The following is a 19,759-nucleotide window of genomic DNA, read 5'->3' as shown; positions in this document are numbered from 1 at the left end:
TCCAGATGTAAAAAAATATGTTATGGAACATATTGCTTCATTTCCTGCTGAGTTGTCTCATTATTCTAGAGCCAACAATCCAAACAAAAAATACTTATCACCGTTATTGTCCGTACCTAAAATGTACAAACTTTACATTGAACAATGCAGACTAGACCAAGTTTCAGACAAATTATTAGTAAAAGAGTCCATGTACAGATTTATTTATGAATACGAGTTCAATTTATCCATTGGACAACCGAAGAGTGATACATGTTGTAAATGTGATAGTGGACAATGTTCAGAAGAACATATTGATTTTTATAAATCTGCATTTGAGGCTCAAAAAACTGACAGAGAAAGTGCCAATGTGTTGAACTATGTTGCATATGTCACTATGGATCTGCAACAGACTATGCCATTGCCTCGTTTGTCCACATCAAAAGCTTTTTATAAAATACAGATGTGGTTTTACAATGTCGGCCTGTATATAATTTCAAAAAATGTAGATAGGGGCCTATTTTTTACCTGTACAGAAAAAGTAGCAAATCATGGCAGTACAGAAGTTGCAAGTTCACTGTTGAGTGCGGTTGAAAGTGATAGAACACTTCGAGAAAAAAATCATCTGAAAGTGTGGTCCGACTCTTGTGCCGGACAAAATAAGAATTTCCAGATTATTTGTCTGTACCAGTACATGATTTTGAAAGGGTACTTCAAAACTATAGACCATAAATTTCCAGAGGTGGGCCACTCTTACCTAGACTCAGATCGTGACTTTGGTCGCATCGAAAAGAATCTACGGAAACAGCCTAATTTATTCTTACCAGATGAGTATCTGGTAGAAGATCTAGAAGAAGAAGTATCTTGTTAATAGCCAACGTCCGAAACGGATAGGGCAAAGGAAGAAGAAGAAGAAGAAGATGAGTATCGACAGATAATACTGCAAACAACCAAAGGAAACCAGGTTATAAATATGGAACCCCATTTTAGGAACATTGAGGAATTAGCTACATCTCTAAAACTAGTAAACCGGAAAAAGGATCTTCTTGGAGAGACTGTTCAATTTAGAGATGGCATCAAATGGATAAGGGTAGATGAATTTGGTAGTTATCTGTTTAAATATAGCTACGACCCCAATATGCCGTTCAAGAAAGTGGATATTCGACGTTGTAGGTCTACCAATAAGACAAATAAAACTATGTGTGTTATATCCCCAAACTTTGTAGTTCCAAGAATAAACAAGAAAATTGGCAGTTTGTCTGCAGAGAAAAAAGAAGACATCAAGCAGTTATTGCCATATGTACCCCTTGAACACAGATGGTATTAGGAAGCAATTTTGCAGGGCAATTAAAAAGGGTAGCGTCCTACATGTTTGTATAAAATTTTTACATTGACTAACAGAATGTTATTTTGATTTATTTTAAATAAAATATAGCTCTAATTTGTGACTTTGGCTTGTCTTCTGATCTACACATAACACCATGTACTTGTTTTCATATACCCTACATCCTAATAGGTTGGTGGACAAAGGTGCTATGTACATATTTGAATTTTTTTTAAAGGGCGAAATGTATATTTTTCAAAAAAAATTGCTCGCAAGAACTTTTCTTATCCAAAAGATTTTAGATTCAAAATTTGAGTTTTTTTACCAGGTTCTTGTAAAAATGCAACCAAAAAACTTTAACCTGGATTATCTCATTTTCAGTTATTTGTAACATAGCACCTTGACCTTCCAAGCCCTTCAATTGTTTGGCGTGTTGCATTGAATGTGGCACTCCCTTTCTTGCCTTTTTTTGCCACCTACATACGGTACTTCTTGATCAATATTTTGTTGATTTTCTATGTTTTGTTGAAATTCTAAGTTTTCTAAAATTGTATTAAGTTGGTTGTCTTCGGAATTTGGTTTCGTTATAGTCTGGCTTATGATTTCAGATTGCTCTTGGATAAGTAAACTATCTCCAAAAACTATTTCCATATCTTTAATACATTCTTTAGTGAAATACGGTACAGTCAGGTTACACTTTTCAAACCGGGGCGTTTGAAGATTTGATTTCACAGAGCGTCCGTGGACGCTCCGTGGAATTCGTGAACTGTGTTAATAAGCTTGTGTGAGACCATCTTCAAAGGCAGAAACAAAAAAATAAGTTTAAAAATAATTATTTAATATAAAAATAAACTTATAATCCTAATTTTAAAATAAACACATAACCAGATATCAAAAACGAAAATAAATAAAATAACTTAGTCGACTTCTAGTTTTTTGAAACTTCCTTCTACACCGAATAAATCTCCTGCGTTCTTTGGCTTTCCTTGTCTTTTGGATTCATCAACAGTTTGATTAGTCAGATGGGTAATAAAATCTGGATTGTCCATAATTTTACACCTATATTTCTCTATAAAATAGTAAATTATCTTTATCAGACCTTACAAATAATAATATTAAGTACATAGAAGATGTAAAATGAGAAGGACACAATTTTGATTTTAGAGGGAGATTTTCGATGAGCATTTTTAAGTAAGTCAAGTGCATATATATTAGTGCATTATTGTTATCCCAAGGAAGGGCAATCATACTCTATGCTAAAAATTCACCTTGTAATATTTCTGATGACTCACAAGATCCTCCATACTCCTGAGGAAACATTTCTCTAGGGATATATTTAAATGCAGATTCGGCATCCGTATGAAGATGTAGCTAAAAAACATATTTACAAATACGATGAGTAAAGTTACATACATTTAAATTATAAAATTTAAATACGAGCCTGATTACAAACATTAACATCAAATTTATAAGTTTTGGGAAAATATTTTTGAAAATGAAAACTTTACTCTAAGGATAGTAAAATTAAAGTATGTTTTTTCCATAATAATAATAAAATTCAGACCGGCCCTGGCAAGGTACGGTTAAGTTGTACTGATAGCGTACTCCTAGTTTTTAATAAAAACAAGTGGTTTTATTAAATAGTTTTTTAAAATTAAAGTGTTTATCTACTAGATACTACTACGTAAGTCATCTATACGTAATTATTATTTTATTATTGTGAAAAGAAAACGTCAAATAATAAATATACACTACCGTGCAATCATTTTGTGAGGTTAGCTGCTTTAAGTAGCTTATAGTAGCATGCGATTGGTTTTTCATTTACCAGAGTCGGAGTAAGGCCTTCGCCACCGCAGCTTAAAATGACTTCACACAATGTAAACACACCTTCCGATCTAACCAGTCCAGTAAATCAACGTTCGAATATCACAAACAGTTATGCTTCAGTCGCTTCACATTCTTTTCCGAGTAAGAACCAAGCAATTGTATTTAGTTGTATCGATAATGCTAAACTGCAGGATTATCTCATTCTTTTGGGTACAATCATCAACCCAAAAAATATTATTTTTTCATCTAGATTATCTCATAATAGAATCTGCATGTATTTGGCAAACAAAACCGTAGTAGATAACTTCATGACACAACATGGCTCTATAGAAGCACTCGGCGAAGTTGTAACAGCACGAAGACTTGTCTCTCCAGCAGAAAGACTAGTCTTGTCTGGAGTCTGCCCGTCAATTCCTCATCAAGTATTAGTTGAAGAATTACAGAATATCGGTTTAAAGCTTATTTCCCCAATAACATTTCTGAAAATTAGCTCGACTCTTCCCGAATATAGTCACATATTGAGCTTTCGGAGGCAAGTTTATATAAGCCCTATAACATCACCAATTCCAGATTCTATTCTAATAAATTTCGACCAAACACCTTACCGCATATTTTTGTCTCAAGGTACACTCACCTGCTTTATTTGCAAAAATACAGGACACATATCATCCCAATGCAAAACCAGGTCAGTAACGGAATCAACTCATATTGAGTCAAACAATGAAGTACCAAATCAAACAGCTTCAACAAGTATACTACACAAGGTACCAAACACCCAGCAGTCATCAAGTTATCCATTATCAAATCCGAGCATATCACCTACACCTACAAATCTCCACAACAAAGAAACTACTAATACTCCTACTCATAGCAACACTTTTAATCAACCTCATTCAGCGGCAATACCGTTTTCACAAACTTCGGAAGCAATATTTTCCAATCTATCAGCTCCTTTTCCATTAGATACAACTGCAGAAAATTCTAATAAAACTGATATATCACCACAATTTTTTGAAACAACCAATTCAGTACCTCCAGTACTTCCAAATGTAATAAAGCCACATCATCTAAGTGAAAACTCTAATAGCAATTGCGAAAACGCAAGTTCTTCCATAAAACGCAGTATTGGTGAGATCGACACGCCTCCCTCAGATTCAGCAATTTCATCAGAAAATCTGTTTGCAAAACCCAAACTCTCTAAACCAAAAAAACCGCGCTCATCTAAAGTTCAATCTACACGGGAAACTCTTGAAAATTTCATTGATAATCATACCCCACCATTCGTTTTAAATTTCCACCAATTGTCCTTACTGATTGATAATGTCCAAGGCTCCCCCGACACTATTAGCGTCGTTAAAGAATTTACAACTGATATGGTTGGTTTACTCCGTCTTTTACAAAGCAGCTATCAATATGCAAATGATAGATCTACAAAAAGCAAGTTTACAAAACTTCAAAAGAAACTATACACCCACTTAGGGAAAGAGATTTCTGACTTAGATAGTGACTCTTCTGTAGACAATCGTTCAGTATCATCTAACTCCGAATCTGTTAACAACATTCAACTCGATACTTCAATGGAACATTGATGGATTCTTCCATCGTCTCCCTATGCTACAGCTTCTTTTATCTGAATATTCTCTAGGTATTATTTGTCTACAGGAGACAAACTTAAAGACCAATCAGTTGTACAATTCAAAAAATTTTACTTGTTTCCGCAAAGACCGTACAGGTGCAAGTCGTGCAAGCGGTGGTGTAGCAATACTAGTAAACAAATCCATCGAGGCGATACAAATTCCAATAGTCAGTGATTTGGAGGCCGTTGCTATCAGAATCATATCTACCAGTTTAGTATCTATTTGCAATGTTTACCTTCCTTGTGACAAACAAGTAAGTTCTGATAGCCTTTGCAGGTTATTAGAGCAACTGCCACGTCTCTCTACATTCATTAGAACACATTTTTCCGAAACATCCTTTTGAAAAGTTGCTAAAATACCAGCTTTCCCAAGCTCATGAACATGGAAGAAGCGTCCAGTTTTTATGGGTTCCCTCACACGTCGGAATAACAGGAAATGAAGAAGCTGACAGGATTGCACGAGAGGCAATTTTAAGTGATTTGTCGGAGCCGATAGACAAGTGTGTTTCCAGTGACTTAAAAGCTTATTTTAAAAATAAAGTGTTGTGTTTGTGGCGAAATGAGTGGTCTCAAACTAATTCCAATTTAAATAAAATCAAAAATAATGTGTCTCAGTGGTTTCCATCGTCTCGCAATAGACGAGAACAAGCGGTTGCGCGTTTAGGTCTAGGACATATCAGATTAACGCACTCCTACCTCTTCACAAAGAAAAATCCACCTATATGTGATCAGTGTAACGTCCGATTAACAGTCGAACACTTTTTAACAATTTGTAGTAAATATGACCAAGAAAGACAGCGCTACAAGATCCCAAACGCTCTACCACAGGCTCTAGGTCAAAACTGTTCCTGTGACAATATAGTGAATTATCTCAGATCCATAAACATTTTGTATAATCTGTAGGTGTTTAACTTTGTTATTTATATTTTGTTCCGTCGCTAATAACCTTTTGGTGGATGCGACATCTTTTTCTAATAAAAAAAAAAAAATAATAAAATTGATTACGCCGAACTCTGTCATCTTAAATTATTATCTGCCAAGCTGAAAACGGGAAACAATACCATTTATAAGATTTGCAGAACAGCTTATAGATCTCTTGTTGCTACTTTACGATTCTTAGCTAAGCGCCTGTCGTATTCTGTAGTAAAAGCTGCGTTTCTATAGCCCTTAACCGGATTATATCGATACATAACCTCACTTCATTATCATCATCAAATAAATTCACTTCTCTGAGAATGGGCGAATTTTGAGACAAATTCTCATGAATGAGATGAATTCCAAAAAAGGTCCGTTTTTATCTTTAAATTATGATTTTTTGGCATATATATCATACAGAATTTTCGATACAAAAATCATTTCACATCATTTAAGATTTACGACGTCAGAACGCCACAGCGCCAGCGTTGCGAAAAACAACAGAATAGTAAATAAGTGAGAAATTTTTAAAATATCAACTATTTAAGAATACACTTATCAACTGGATTTTTAAAATGAAGAAAATATTCTTTCTTCTTTATGTGCCGTCTTCTACCGAAGGTTGGCGACCATCAAACGATGTGTTTCTCTGTTTTGTGTCGCATGTATTATGTTCGCAACTTCTGGTATTTGAAACCATTCTCTTAAGTTTCTCAGCCAGGATTTCTTCTTTCTGCCCAAACCTCTTCTACCTTCAATCTTGCCTTCCACGATAAGCTGTAGCAGACTGTACTAATCAGTACGGAATACATGGCCCAGGTATGACGCTTACCTCCTTTTAACAGTTGTTAACAATTCCACCTCTTTACCCATTCGTCTTAATACCTCTGTGTTAGTCACTCTGTCTGTCCAAGGTATTCTCAGCATGCGTCGATACAGCCACATTTCTAGAGCCGCTAACTTCTTTATAGTTGCTGCTGTTAACGTCCACCCTTCAACTCCGTAAAGTAGCGTAGAGAGTATTTTCAAAATTCCTTTTTTCATTTTTCAATAATGTGGAAAACGAGATACGTTTAATCCATGATATTATAAAAGATCACATAAAAATATATAATTTAGCCACCCCCTCTCTATAGCGACTATTCAGTTGTTTTGTCATTTTTCAAACACAAACACAACACACAGCAATAATTAGATTTTAAAGCTATTAAGCTGTATTAAATATGTACATATTTATAAAAAGAGTTTATTAAAGTTATATATTTCGAATCAAATTGATACACAAATGAAAAGAAAAAAAAAATAAACATAATTCTTACTATAAGATTGTAAATGATCGTCAACGCTGTCGGCATTCTGCCCACACACTCAAATGTCATTTGAGTTTCATTTATACATGTACCACTGGCGAACTATTGTTTTATTTATTTAATTAAAATTAGTATTTTATGACTTATTAAACTTAAACAATTGTTGCATAAAATTTATACTATTAATAATAAGAAATGTTATTGTATATTTAATTAACATAATCTAAAATTCTCAATGTAATCACGTTTACATTTTGTAACTTTGTCTTTGATGTATTTATGTCAAGTTCGTTACTGGAGCATTCTTTAGTCATTCAATCTATAAGGAATTGAAGATCTTTGATACTTTCAACCATGATTGCTGTGTTATCTGCATAGCTGATGTTGTTAATAGTTTCTCCCCCAATTCGAACTCCACATTGACCTTTCAAGACTTCGTTAAATATTATTTCCGAGAACACGTTAAACAAGTTGGGGATAATAGCAAACCTTTTCTGACACCTTTTTGAATGGAAATTTTGTTTGTTTCTTTGCCGTTTACCAGAATAGAAGCTTCTTGATTCCAATATAGATATTGTAAAAGTCTCAGATCTCTATTATCTATTTCAATCATTTCTAGATACTCAAACGGGTACATCCTTTTCTGAAACCGAATTGTTTGTTTCTCATTGTTTCTTCACATTTCTGCTTGATTCTATTAAGAATTATCTAGAGAAGCAGTTTGAGAGAGTGACTCATAAGACTAATTAGTCTAAAGTCTTTACATGATCATGTGTTAGGTTCTTTTGGGAGTGGGATAAATGTAGACTCCAACCATATTTGTGACATTATTTCAGTTTCGTATATGTAGTTATAAATGTTTTTTAGTCTGAGACATTGTCGTCATCTAGAAATTTGAGCCAGTCTGATTGAATTTGGTTAACGCCTGGAGATTTCCCATTTTTACCTTGTTTGATTGATGGGTGATGGCTTCTTTTTCTCTTAGTGTATGTAATTTCTTTTTTGGGGCATAAGGTTTTTGGTCCGAAAACTGGACAATAAACAAGAGAAATAGAGGTAGAATAAGAGCAGTAGAAATGGAGTTCCTGAGGAGAAGCTGTAGACTTACAAAAAGAGACAGAATTGAAAACGCAGAGATTAAGCGGAGAATGGGAGTGCAATCAGGCATAATCGACTATATAGAGGAGAAGAGACTATCCTGGTACGGCTACGTCAGAAGAGCGGACAGAGGACGCTGGATAAATAAAATCACAGAATGGAGCCCGATTGGAAGAAGAAAGAGAGGAAGACCCCGAAGGTCATTCAGAGATGAAAGACGACGAGGCTATGGAGAAAGAACCCTGCGAGATGGAGACTGGAATGACAGGGAAAATTGAAGAAAACGGTTGAGTGAAGGAAGACAGTGAAAAAACTGTGGAAATCCTTAGTAGTAGTAGTAAGGTTTTTGGCCATTTTAAACTCGTCATGTTTTCTTTGTAGGTCTTCCATTTTACGACATATTTATTCCATTCAGACCTCTTTTGCTCGCTTAACTTCGTATTTTATTTGTAGGTATATTTTTCTATATAGAGTCTCGTCTTTATTTTTTACTTGCTTCTTTGTTAAATAAGGTCTAGTATTTTATCGGTTATCCAATCCTTTATCTTTAAGGGGTCTTTTTCTGGTTTCAAAACTTCGTTTTCTATGTTGACCATGGCGGAATTCATTATATCTAGATTTTGGCCGATATTTTCTTATCCAGATCTTTCTAGCAGTTTTTTAATCTCACGATTTATCTTATTTTCGAACTTATCTGCTATTACAGCATTTCTTAGGAGTCGATTATTATGTTTCTCTTGAGTTATCGGAGCTTTTATTCTTTTCAGTTTTAGCTTGAATCCAGCAGATTATGGTTAGTTGCTGCTTCTGCACTTGGATATGTTTTGGAGATGTAATACTGTTTCTAAACCTTTTATTAATGATAATGTAGTCAATTTGATTTCTGACTATCTTTCCCTCTTGATAAGCTGTTTCCCTACAAATATTAATATCAATGGCTCGTTGTATTCTATAATTCTCTCTATTAAGGATTTTATTACTTGCAGGTGGTCATTCATTCCAAAGCCACTCCTAAATCCGGCTTGCTCTAGTGGTTGGTAAAAATCTAGCTTAGGTTTCAATCTGTTGGTAATTATTCTCATAAAGAACTCATATAAATAAGACAACAAGCTGATAGTTTCCAATTTTTGTTACATCTCATTTTTCAGATTTCACTTACAATGGTATCTTCTAGAGATGTTTTGTTGTTCTTCATATCTTTTAACGCTGATTTAATTACCTCTTCGTCGGGATGCTTAATTAATTATTTTTTTAATTAAACATCTCGACTTTATACTATACTGTAGCACTCTTAGTGAATTTTCTGAATCTCTTATTGTTCAGATATTTCCTTGTTTATTTTTAAATTTATAAATATTCATCATTCCCGTCTTCAACTTTCGTTTTAAAACTTTAAGGCTTTTATTTTGTTCTATGGTATCAGTTGTTTCTTTAGTGTTAAAGTTCCTTGTCTTTCCTAACGGCTTTTGAAATGATTTTGTTTAAAATCCTTCGCTCTGCAATGTTCGTTGTGTGCTTATATTTTTATTTCCCTCTTTTTTGTATTAGGTTTCTTGTGTCATGTATTCTTTAGGACGCCCATCAATATTTCGTTAAGCTGTTCAATATTGGTTTCATATTGCACCTTGATGAAGCCAACTTGATTTATAAAAAATATCTTTTTTGCTATAGTTAAGTATTTTTAGTTTTCATTATTTATATACCTAATATGGAAATATATTTTTATTTTTTCATACTAGTAGAAAGAATGGCAGTTCTAAACATTTGTTTATAAAATTCTTTAAGTTTTTTAATAGAAGACATAGTGGAACTTTGTCTAATCACCAATTGTTGGGGGAAAGCTTATTAAATTCCTTTCACCAGCGGATAGAGTACCAAATATTTTAGGACCAGGGACTGTTAAAGAGATCCCTTCGATCTAGGTAAGCAGACTTCACGGCGGTAATTCCTTATGTGTTTGGTTTTATCGGGTTGTACTTGGAAAAAAATAACGCGTGTTTGATCGATACTACACATTTAATAACTAGAGAATATTTACAAAACAATTATTACCAATCAAAGATGTTTATTTATATATAAATATTTGTGAAAACGAAAAATAAACCAATATTAATATAACTTGTTATTTTTACAACAATACATTAAGGACTAATTTACTTTTCATTTAATTCAATAAATTTTAAGAAATCAATGAGGGTGATCTAGATCACCGATCGACCACAAAATTTAAGAGATTTCCACTAGAAAGAGAAGAAACCACTACTTTTCTATTCATCCATGCTTACCAAAAAATATTCCACATTTTAATTTTAACTATAATAAAGTACATTCTTCATTAATCACCCGGTTAAAACTTAACCATGGCCCCTTTCCAGAGCATCTGCATAGGATTGGAATCTATGAAACTCCTTTCTGTCCTTGTGATGGTAAATCTGTCGGAGATTTGAACCACTTATTTTTCGATTGTCCTAATTATAGGGAACAGACTCGAAGCCTATATTTAGGTTTAATTGATCTCAATATTAGCCTACCAGTTAACATAAGCAATCTGTTATCTTATTCTGACAAATCTATATATAATATTCTAATCAAGTTTATGAGCGATTCTAAAATAAAAATTTAAACATCCTTATAACAATTTTCTGTGGCAAAAAGATTTTTTGTCTAATGCCATCTCTCTCTCACACACACACACATACAGATATGACATTTAACTCAAATATTCACAAGAACATACCAGCAAACATAACAAAAAATAATCCATAATATTCAAGAATATTCTCGTCGTCGCGCGTCGGTTTAATTACTACCAAAGGCAGGTGTGTATCAATTTGAATATTAAATTTAAGTGAAAAGCAATTTTTAATTATCAAATTCTTGTTTATTAGTATTTTCAAATATAAAACATATTTTATTACCGTCAAAACTTTCAATAATATCAAAATTTATACATACCGCATCAATCAGTTCCTTCTTCATAAACGGTTTCATTAAGGCTAAAATTTTGTCCATAAACGATACAATATTAATAAAGTGAAAGGTTTTCAGTCTTATCGGCATTCCTTCCTAAAAATAGTTATAATATTAACATATTTTTAACATATGTGCCTATGCCTGTATCTCATAAGCTATATCTCAGTAATCTAGTTATATACACATGCCATTTGACTGCTTCTTCTTCTTCCTATGCCGTCCCCATTACTGGAGGTTGGCTACCACTTTTCTAAAAGTTTCTAAATATTATCAGGAATTATATACAGCCGTATCGTTTTCGGAGGAGATGATTGGTGAATACCAGTGTGGCTTCAGACCAAAGAGGTCAACTATAGACCAAATACATATGTTAAGAGGTATACATGAAAAATGTGTTGAATATAACATACCTATTTAAAACTTGTATATCGATTTCAAGCAGGCGTTTGATGGAGTAGATCGACAAAAGATGTTAAAGCAACTATCTATCTATCTATATAGGGATACCCAATAAGTTGGTTAAACTTATACGAATGACTCTGGAGGATTCCAAAGCTATGGTGAGAATAGATGGAGATATGACTCAGGCCTTTAATATTGAAAATGGAGACAAGGTGATGCCTTATCAACAACACTTTTTAATCTAACTTTAGAAGCTGCTGTTAGAAAACTGGATATAAACGGCTGTATTAATACAAGATCAATGCAAATATGCGCATATGCGGATGATGTTGCCATAATAAGCCTCAACAAAAGGGTATTAAGCAAAAAAGTTATAGAACTGAAACGAGAAGCTGCTACGTTTGGTCTATATATAAATGAAAGCCAAACAAAATATATGGAATGCACAAAATCGAATCAACATGAGAATCTGAAGGTAGACAACCATACCTACAAATATGCCTCCACTTTTCCCTACCTAGGCTCAATAATAAATGACAACAACATCAGTCAAGAAATACAAGCACGGATTCTTAGTGGTAATAAGTGCTTTTATGCATACAAAGACTTAATGAAAAGTAAGTTACTGAATCGTGAGTCTAAGCTTAGAATCTACAAAACAGTAATTAGACCAGTGGTCACATATGGATGTGAAACTTGGACCCTCTTAACAACTGATGGAAATCAACTGAGAATATTTGAGCGCAAAATACTGAGGAAGATATTTGGACCAACCCAATGCAGCGATGGTTAGTGGAGAATTTAAATGAACCACGAGCTGGATGATTTAATGCAGAGCGCAGATATTATTAGATTTGTAAAGTCACAAAGACTAAACTGGCTTGGTCACCTAGAAAGAATGCCAGATAATCGAGCTGTAAAAGTAGTCCAGAGATTTAAGCCCCAAGGAAACAGAACAAGAGGAAGGCTCCGTAAAAGATGGATAGACGACGTAGAGAGGGATCTTAAAACCATGAACATCAGGCAGTGGCGAAGGAAAGTATCCGACAGGGCAGAATGGAAGAACATTGTTAAGCAGGCCAAGACTCATAAAGGGTTGTAGCGCCATTAGAAGAAGAAGAAGATATACATATCAGAACAGTGTTTCACAAAAATAGGAAGTTACGATTGCAAAAGATGGAAAGCCACATCCAAGGTCCAAGCTATGTTGGGAGAAAAGGCAGCCAGAGAAATTAAAAAACTAACATGACCAAAAAACACAGTGAAGAAACGAAATGCCGATATATTTTCCAATATTGAAGAACAACTGTTTAAAACTTCAAGAATGCACATATTTGGCCCCAATGTAACAAACATGGCACACCTACTTGTATATGTAGAGGGGAACTTCTTTGTATCATGAGTGATGAGTAAATGCCCAAAATACGCTTAAAGATCAAAGTTGAGTATTGGTTTAGGCACAGATGAAGAAAAAGCTTTGTCAGGAAAATTGACAGTACTAGCAGCAAAAATAAAGAATTTTATTTCTGAATTCCTAAGTGTATATCATGTAATCCACAGGGAAACGTTAAATACTTAATGCATGCATGCAAATCTGACCTCTGTTTTATCAGATTTTGTGAAGGTTATTAAACATCATAAAGGCTAGGGCCCTCAATTCAAAATTATTCTCCTTGAAGTGTGAGGATATAGGTGGCAAGTTCAAAACTCATCTCTTGCTTAAAAAACAGATCTCCTGGGAACATTTTCAACCGTCTCTTTAAACTGAGGTATTTCTGATGAGATTTCTTCATAATTACATTCTTTCCAAGACAACAAAGTGTTGTTTCTTTTTGTAGGGATATGTGACTTCCTTGTTTTCTTTTATATTCATTTTTTTATCTTTTCTTTACCTTTCTGAGCTGAGTGGAATGATGTATATAGGTAGTTATTTTCGAGTGTAATATTGTTAATCAGCTAGCGCTACAAAAGATTATAACTTTACCTGTAAATAATATAAAAATTTCTTCATAACAACTGGATTGAGTTTAAGAAAGTGTGCAAAAACGACTCCCTTCATATCTATCACAATATGACAACCATCGGCTGGCCCATTTTCCATATAATGTATTATGGTAGTCAAATCAAATAAGTTCAGTTGGGGTGCAAACGCGTAGTTATCTGGATTGTAGTCCATCAGCTTTCCAAATAGAATTATATCATTTGACGAAGGTGTACGAATAGGACCAACAAATCTAAAACAATATCTTATATACTAAAACGCTAAGCCCTTTTCTTGTCCACCACTTTACTCAAAAACCATATTAGATAATTAAAATATTTTTTCGGAATATTATGAGTATTACGTATGAGATTGTCAAGATATACTTTTGGTACAAAAATTCACTTCCGGTTTTGAGATGACCGGAAGCTAAAATTTACTTTAAGTTTTAGACCCCACAATGTATATATGGATCGAAAGGTCTCGTCGAGACGAATCTAAATATGTACTTCCGGTTGCGATCCGACACCGGAAGTGACCCGAAACGCGCATAAAACGTCAAGATAGAGCAAATCTGACACCGGATTCGTGATCAGCATGCAAAACTAACTGCTAAATGATATCCATGTCGACATTTGATGAACTAAAAATTGCATTCCGGTTTTGAGGTCGACTTCCGGTTTCGTTTTTATTAGTCAAATCAATAGAGAATTCAACGTAGAGTTCAAAAATGTAAGTTCACGAAATTATCATTTATAGTTTTTGAGTTATTGATAAAAATATTTTTACTTCCGGTCATTGTATATATTGTATATTTTTCTCGCAAAATAAAAATTTCATTTAAAAAACTCGATGTCTAGTTGGTCCGCTAGTTTTTAATTATTTCAAATTCTTTATTTAGGTAAAAGTGGATAAAGAAGTTGACAAAACAAGTTAGAAAAGTTATTACAACCGAATATCTTTTTATATTTTGCTCTGATTAACTGTATTAAGAATCATCATTAAAAAACTTATTCATTTATACAGTGTGGTCCATAATAATCGAATGTATTAGTTATTCGCTTTATAATTTTTTAGGGTTTTAACAAAAAAGGTGATTTATCATTGTAAAATTACACTTTCTGAATATAATTATTTACTACTTCATATTCTGTTTCAAAGTGATTTTAATTCTCTTTTCAGAAATACACGATGTTTTTATATGTTTACTAGCTACCTGAGTAGCGTTACAATCGTGCGTAGTTTTAAGTCAACTTCAAAACATGTAATCATTCCTTTTCATCTTGTGCAATCTTCATCCTGTTCTTCACACCCATGGCTTCTTGCCCAAGATCTCCTGTTATCTCGCCACCAAATTCGAGGTTGTCCACTTGGTTTTTTTCCAGTTTGGACTTCTTTCCAAACAATCGAATAGTGATTGTCAGAATGTCTTCTAAACTGTCCTGCCCACTGAAGCCTTCTGGACTTTATTTTTCTGTTGTGTTGGGGCCAGCATAAAGTTCTTTCAGCTCTGTGTTAGTAGTTCTCATATATTGTTTTATTCGCCGCTATTCTAGTAGCCGCTTTTTGTGTGGCTTAGTTATGATCCACATCTTGCTACCGTTTATCGCTATTGGTCTTATGACTGTTGGTCTCCTTAGTTTTTTCGATTTTATAAGGGTTTGAAAGGCGTAAAGACATTTGTTCTCAGCTTGTATCCTATTGTCCAAGATATTTAAATTTTCTTACACGCTCAAAGTTAAAGTCGTCGATGGTGATGTTCTGTCCGATTCTATTTCGCTTTCGGCTATTGCGGTCCATATAAATATATTTAGTTTTGTTTTCATTAATTAAGGGTCCCATTTTCTGGGCTTCCTTCTCGAACCCGATAAAGTTTTCCTTCGTCCTTAATCTGGTGTTTCCTATTGGATCGATATAAAAGAGTATTTTTGAATAGCTCTGGTAGAAGTCCATTTCACTGTTTTAGTCAATTGTTTATTTCAGATGCCTCCGAGTATTGTTGTTCAACTCTCACCGTACATTATAGCCCTTCAATGCACATCCGTAGCAAATTGACTAGATTTTTGGAAAACCACATTGTTGCATCGTGTACCATAGTCTTACCCATCATACTTTATCAAATGCATCCGGTCGATTATTATACATAATGGACTTTAAGCAATTCTATACAAAAAAAAATCAACTGGTGTTAGCTCAGGACAAAACTGCATCTAAACAAATCCTGACTACACATTATTAAGATAAAGCACTTGAAAATAAGATATTAAAATTCTTTTCAAATATCATTCATCTTCCTAAGAGACGTCAAAAGAGTAAGACACAATTATTTTATTTTCAATACATCAGTCCACACATTCTTTTTTTTTAATCTGCGTGTGCATCTATCTTTCAATAAGGAGTTTCTCTGAACTAATATCAATTTCGTAGATTTACAACCCTGGGTAGGTCCTAGACTCTTCAAGAATTTCTCTCCAATCGTCCCTATCCATCGCCCTCCTCCACCAAGCACGTATTCCTATATTTCTCATGTCTTCATCGATCTTATCAAGGAACCTAGTTCTGGGTCTTCCTCTTCTTCTGTGACCAATGGGTCTATCAAGGAGCGTTTTTCTAGCTGGGTCATTTTGTTTCATCCACATCATATATGCCCTATCTCTAGACATCCTATCTTAATATGTTTTACAATATCTGGTTCCTGGTATATTGTCATTCCCTGCTTATAGATTCGTCTTAGTACTTTTTTTTCGAAACATCCTAACACGTTTTCATTACTTTTTGTTAGCATTTTATATACCAGTAAAAAAAAATAAAATGAATAGAAAAAAAATGGAATGTGCAAAAGCTGAAAGATGCGACAATTGCAGAACGGTACTCAGAAAATAACACCAACAGGCTAAGGAATCAAAATGTAAATGGAGAGGGCCAGACAGGTATAGACTCCTACTGGACTAGAACAAAGGAAGACATTGAAGCAGCAGCGAAAGATGAAATAGGAACAGAAATTTGTTCCTGTACAAATTATTGGTTTGACGATGAATGCAAAAAAAGAAAAAAATGAAGCCTACAAAAAGATGTTACCCGACGAACTGGAACAACTGTAGGGAATTACCAGACAAAGAAAAGAGCAGAAACGAGGATACACAAAAGAAAAAAACGAAACCATTTAGATAAGAACTTATAGAACACCTCAACAAAAAAAAATAAATCAGAGCATTCTATAAGAAAGTTAACATCAACAGAAAAGAATTTAAGGCAACCACGAAACAATGTAAAAGTCAGAATGGAGACCTATTAACAATAAGGAAAGCCGTATTGAATAGATGGGTGGAGTATTTTAACTAGGCACTTTATATAGAGGAAGAAGAAGAAAACCTGGAAGAAAAAAGAGATGACGTAAGGGGAGCAGACGAGAGGAAAGAAGAACCACCAACGATCCTTGAAGTTGAAGATGTAAGTAAAAAACTAGCCAGAAAAAAATCACGCGGAATAGATAATCTCCCAGCTGAAATATATAAAGAAGGTGGCCACGATATCATAATGGCATTACAGCACCTCATAAAAGAAATATGGACACATAAATCCCTCCCCAATGAATGGAATATACTTTGCACCACACACAAAAATGAGATATCTTTGAATGCTCTTCTTCTTTATGTGCCGTCTTCTACCGAAAGTTGGCGACCATCAAACCATAGATTTCTCTGTTTTGTGCCGCATGTATTATGTTCGCAGCTTCTGGTATTTGAAACCATTCTTTTCAGTTTCTCATCCAGGGTTTCTTCTTTCTGCCCAAACCTCTTCTACCTTCAATCTTGCCTTCCACGATAAGCTGTAGCAGACTGTACTTATCATTACGGAACACATGGCCCAGGTATGGCGCTTTCCTCCTTTTAACAGTTGTTAACAATTCCACCTCTTTTGAATGCTCTAACCACAGAGAATTATGCTTCTAAATGCAGCGTATAAAATATTTTACTCAGTACTATGTCATCGTACGGCACCATATGGAGAACGTATGGTAGGAAAATACCCGGCTGAATTCAGAGTTGTTAAATTGACAATTCATCAGATTGCAACATGGAAACAAATTTAAGAAAAAAAAAAACACTTTAATATGGCATTGATACTCATCACAAATTTATAGACTACAGAGCAGCCTACGACCCTATGAATAAAAGAGAAATGTTCAACGCAATAAAAGAGCTAGAAGTACCAAATCAGTTGGTAAATTTAACAAAACTAATTCTTGATAAAGTTGAATGTAGAGTACGAATTCAGGGGGAACTGTCTGAAACTTTTAAAACAAATAACGTGCTGCACCAGGGAGACATTCTCTCTTGTATACTGTTTAATATGGCTCTTTAAAAGTAATACGTATGTCACAAATCACAACTACTGGTTCAATATATAATAAATCAGTGCAAATCCTTGTCTGTGCTGATAATATCAATGTTGTTGGGAGAACGGAAAACGCTGTACGAAAGGCGTATGAAACAATAAATTAATCAGCTACAAAAATGGCTTTAATAATAAACACCAACAAAATGAACTATATGAAAATAATCACGCAACCACAAATCATACGACCACTTGTTATAGAAACTGACGTCATCAAAGCAGTGAACGAATTTGTACAGCTGGGAGCGCTCCTTAACACTGAAAATAATACTACCGTAGAGATAAACCGCAGAATCTGCACGGCCAACAGATGCTATTTTGGGCTCAATATCCCCCTTAAATTCCCAATTATATCGAAAAATACAAAAATAAAACTCTATAAAACAATAATAAACCCTGTCTTAATATATGGTTTAGAGACCTGGACTCTAACAAAAAGTCCAGAAACTGAGATTAATTAACCCAAAAAATTATTTTTTGTAAAAAATGCACATATGTGTTGCAGCTGTTCATGGTTTGTTCACATAATTATAGACTTCGGTGTTGACCATGTTTACCTACATAACTCCTATACCAACGGAACTTTGTCAGAGTGCTACTTTTCTGTGCGTAAAAAATGCAAAATTCACGTTTTACTAACTTTGTATTCGATATTATGTTGTTTTTAAGAGGAAAATCCGCAGAAGAATCTTTGGGCCTTATCACGACATTAATAGCAACCAATATCGAATGAGAACAAACGCTGAGGTCAAGCAGATGTATAGAGGGAGCGATATAGTCCAAGAGAGTAAATCCCAACGTCCAAGATGGGCTGGCCATGTCCATAGACTCCCTAATAACGGCTTTGCCAAAAGAATATGGGAGAAAGCTCCCACAGGAAGAAGACTCTTAGGAGGTCCACAAATGCGATGGAGAGACAATATATGGTCAGATCTAAGAACAATGGGGCTGCCCACTGACCCAACTATTATGGACGACCGTTCAAGATGGAAGCAAGTTGTGCAGTCAGCCAAAACTCACCGCGGGTTGTAGTGCTACGAGAAGGAGAAGAAGAAGAAGATTATGTTGTCTGTTATATTTTTAAGGATTTATTTCGTATAATGCATCTACTCGGCATGATTTGTAGCAATCTGTCTTGGAGCTTCTATCTGTACAGATAAAGTGAATGCTTGTTGGTCTCGAGAGTAAGAATACGCACAGGGGTTTTTAATTTAAAAATTGCAAGAGGCTTTATTTGAGCCTAAAATTTAATCTAGGGACTCTCAAGCAATATTTTTAGGGTAGGGTAAAATTATCTGGCCCTTTGGAAGGAATCTGGACAACACTCCATACTTAAACAGATAAAGCTTAAAATCTAATATTAAAAACTATTTCTTATGCTTTTTCATATTTTCGTAGCTACTCATAATCAATCGACAACTATGAAAATATCGAGAAAACATTTTTATCATGTCTACGAGATTTGCACAGTTGTCCAACTAATATTTTTTTAATTCTACAATTTTTTTCTTGTACTTACACAGTTTTCATTGCTCTTTGAAGTAAATAATCGTTTTTAATATCTTTGGATCCAAAAATATCAGGACATAACGTTTTGACAGTAAAATGTGTATCGATGGTATATTTGGCAGCTTCATTGCTATAATAGCAACTATGGAGGAAAAGTGCTGTCTCCAGTTCTAAAACAAACAGTTTTTAAGAATATTTTGTGTAAATTTTAAAGGAACATTTTTGACCTTTACAAGAAACAACTTTTTAGAAATATGTTAAGATATAAAAAGACTTTTATATATGTTATGGAGGTATAATGGCGAAGCACAAATTGAAGAGAACTGCAATCGTCTAATTTAATTTCAACGTCTTTGTCTAGGTAAAGAGTGCAAAAGATGGTGTTTTTCAAGAGTAGATTGTAGATG

At 34.2% G+C, this 19,759-nt stretch overlaps 1 protein-coding gene across 1 annotated transcript in view; it reads right to left on the bottom strand.

Annotated features, from left to right (window-relative positions):
- Positions 1–2,124: 2,124 nt before the first annotated feature.
- Positions 2,125–19,759, bottom strand: part of LOC140436059 (uncharacterized) — a 54,944-nt gene continuing 37,309 nt past the window's right edge. The window contains exons 10-14 of the mRNA XM_072524770.1: positions 19,363–19,522; positions 13,449–13,698; positions 11,045–11,155; positions 2,572–2,674; positions 2,125–2,372 (exon numbers count right to left, since the gene is read on the bottom strand). Of these exons, the coding sequence (XP_072380871.1) occupies positions 2,221–2,372; positions 2,572–2,674; positions 11,045–11,155; positions 13,449–13,698; positions 19,363–19,522 (776 nt within the window). The 3' untranslated portion in view covers positions 2,125–2,220. The remainder of the gene's footprint in view (positions 2,373–2,571; positions 2,675–11,044; positions 11,156–13,448; positions 13,699–19,362; positions 19,523–19,759) is intronic.

Source organism: Diabrotica undecimpunctata, chromosome 3 (assembly GCF_040954645.1).
Source record: "Diabrotica undecimpunctata isolate CICGRU chromosome 3, icDiaUnde3, whole genome shotgun sequence".
Classification (NCBI taxonomy): Eukaryota; Metazoa; Arthropoda; class Insecta; order Coleoptera; family Chrysomelidae; genus Diabrotica; species Diabrotica undecimpunctata.
Note: the sequence above shows the minus strand (reverse complement) of the source record. Positions and strands in the feature narration are given on the sequence as shown.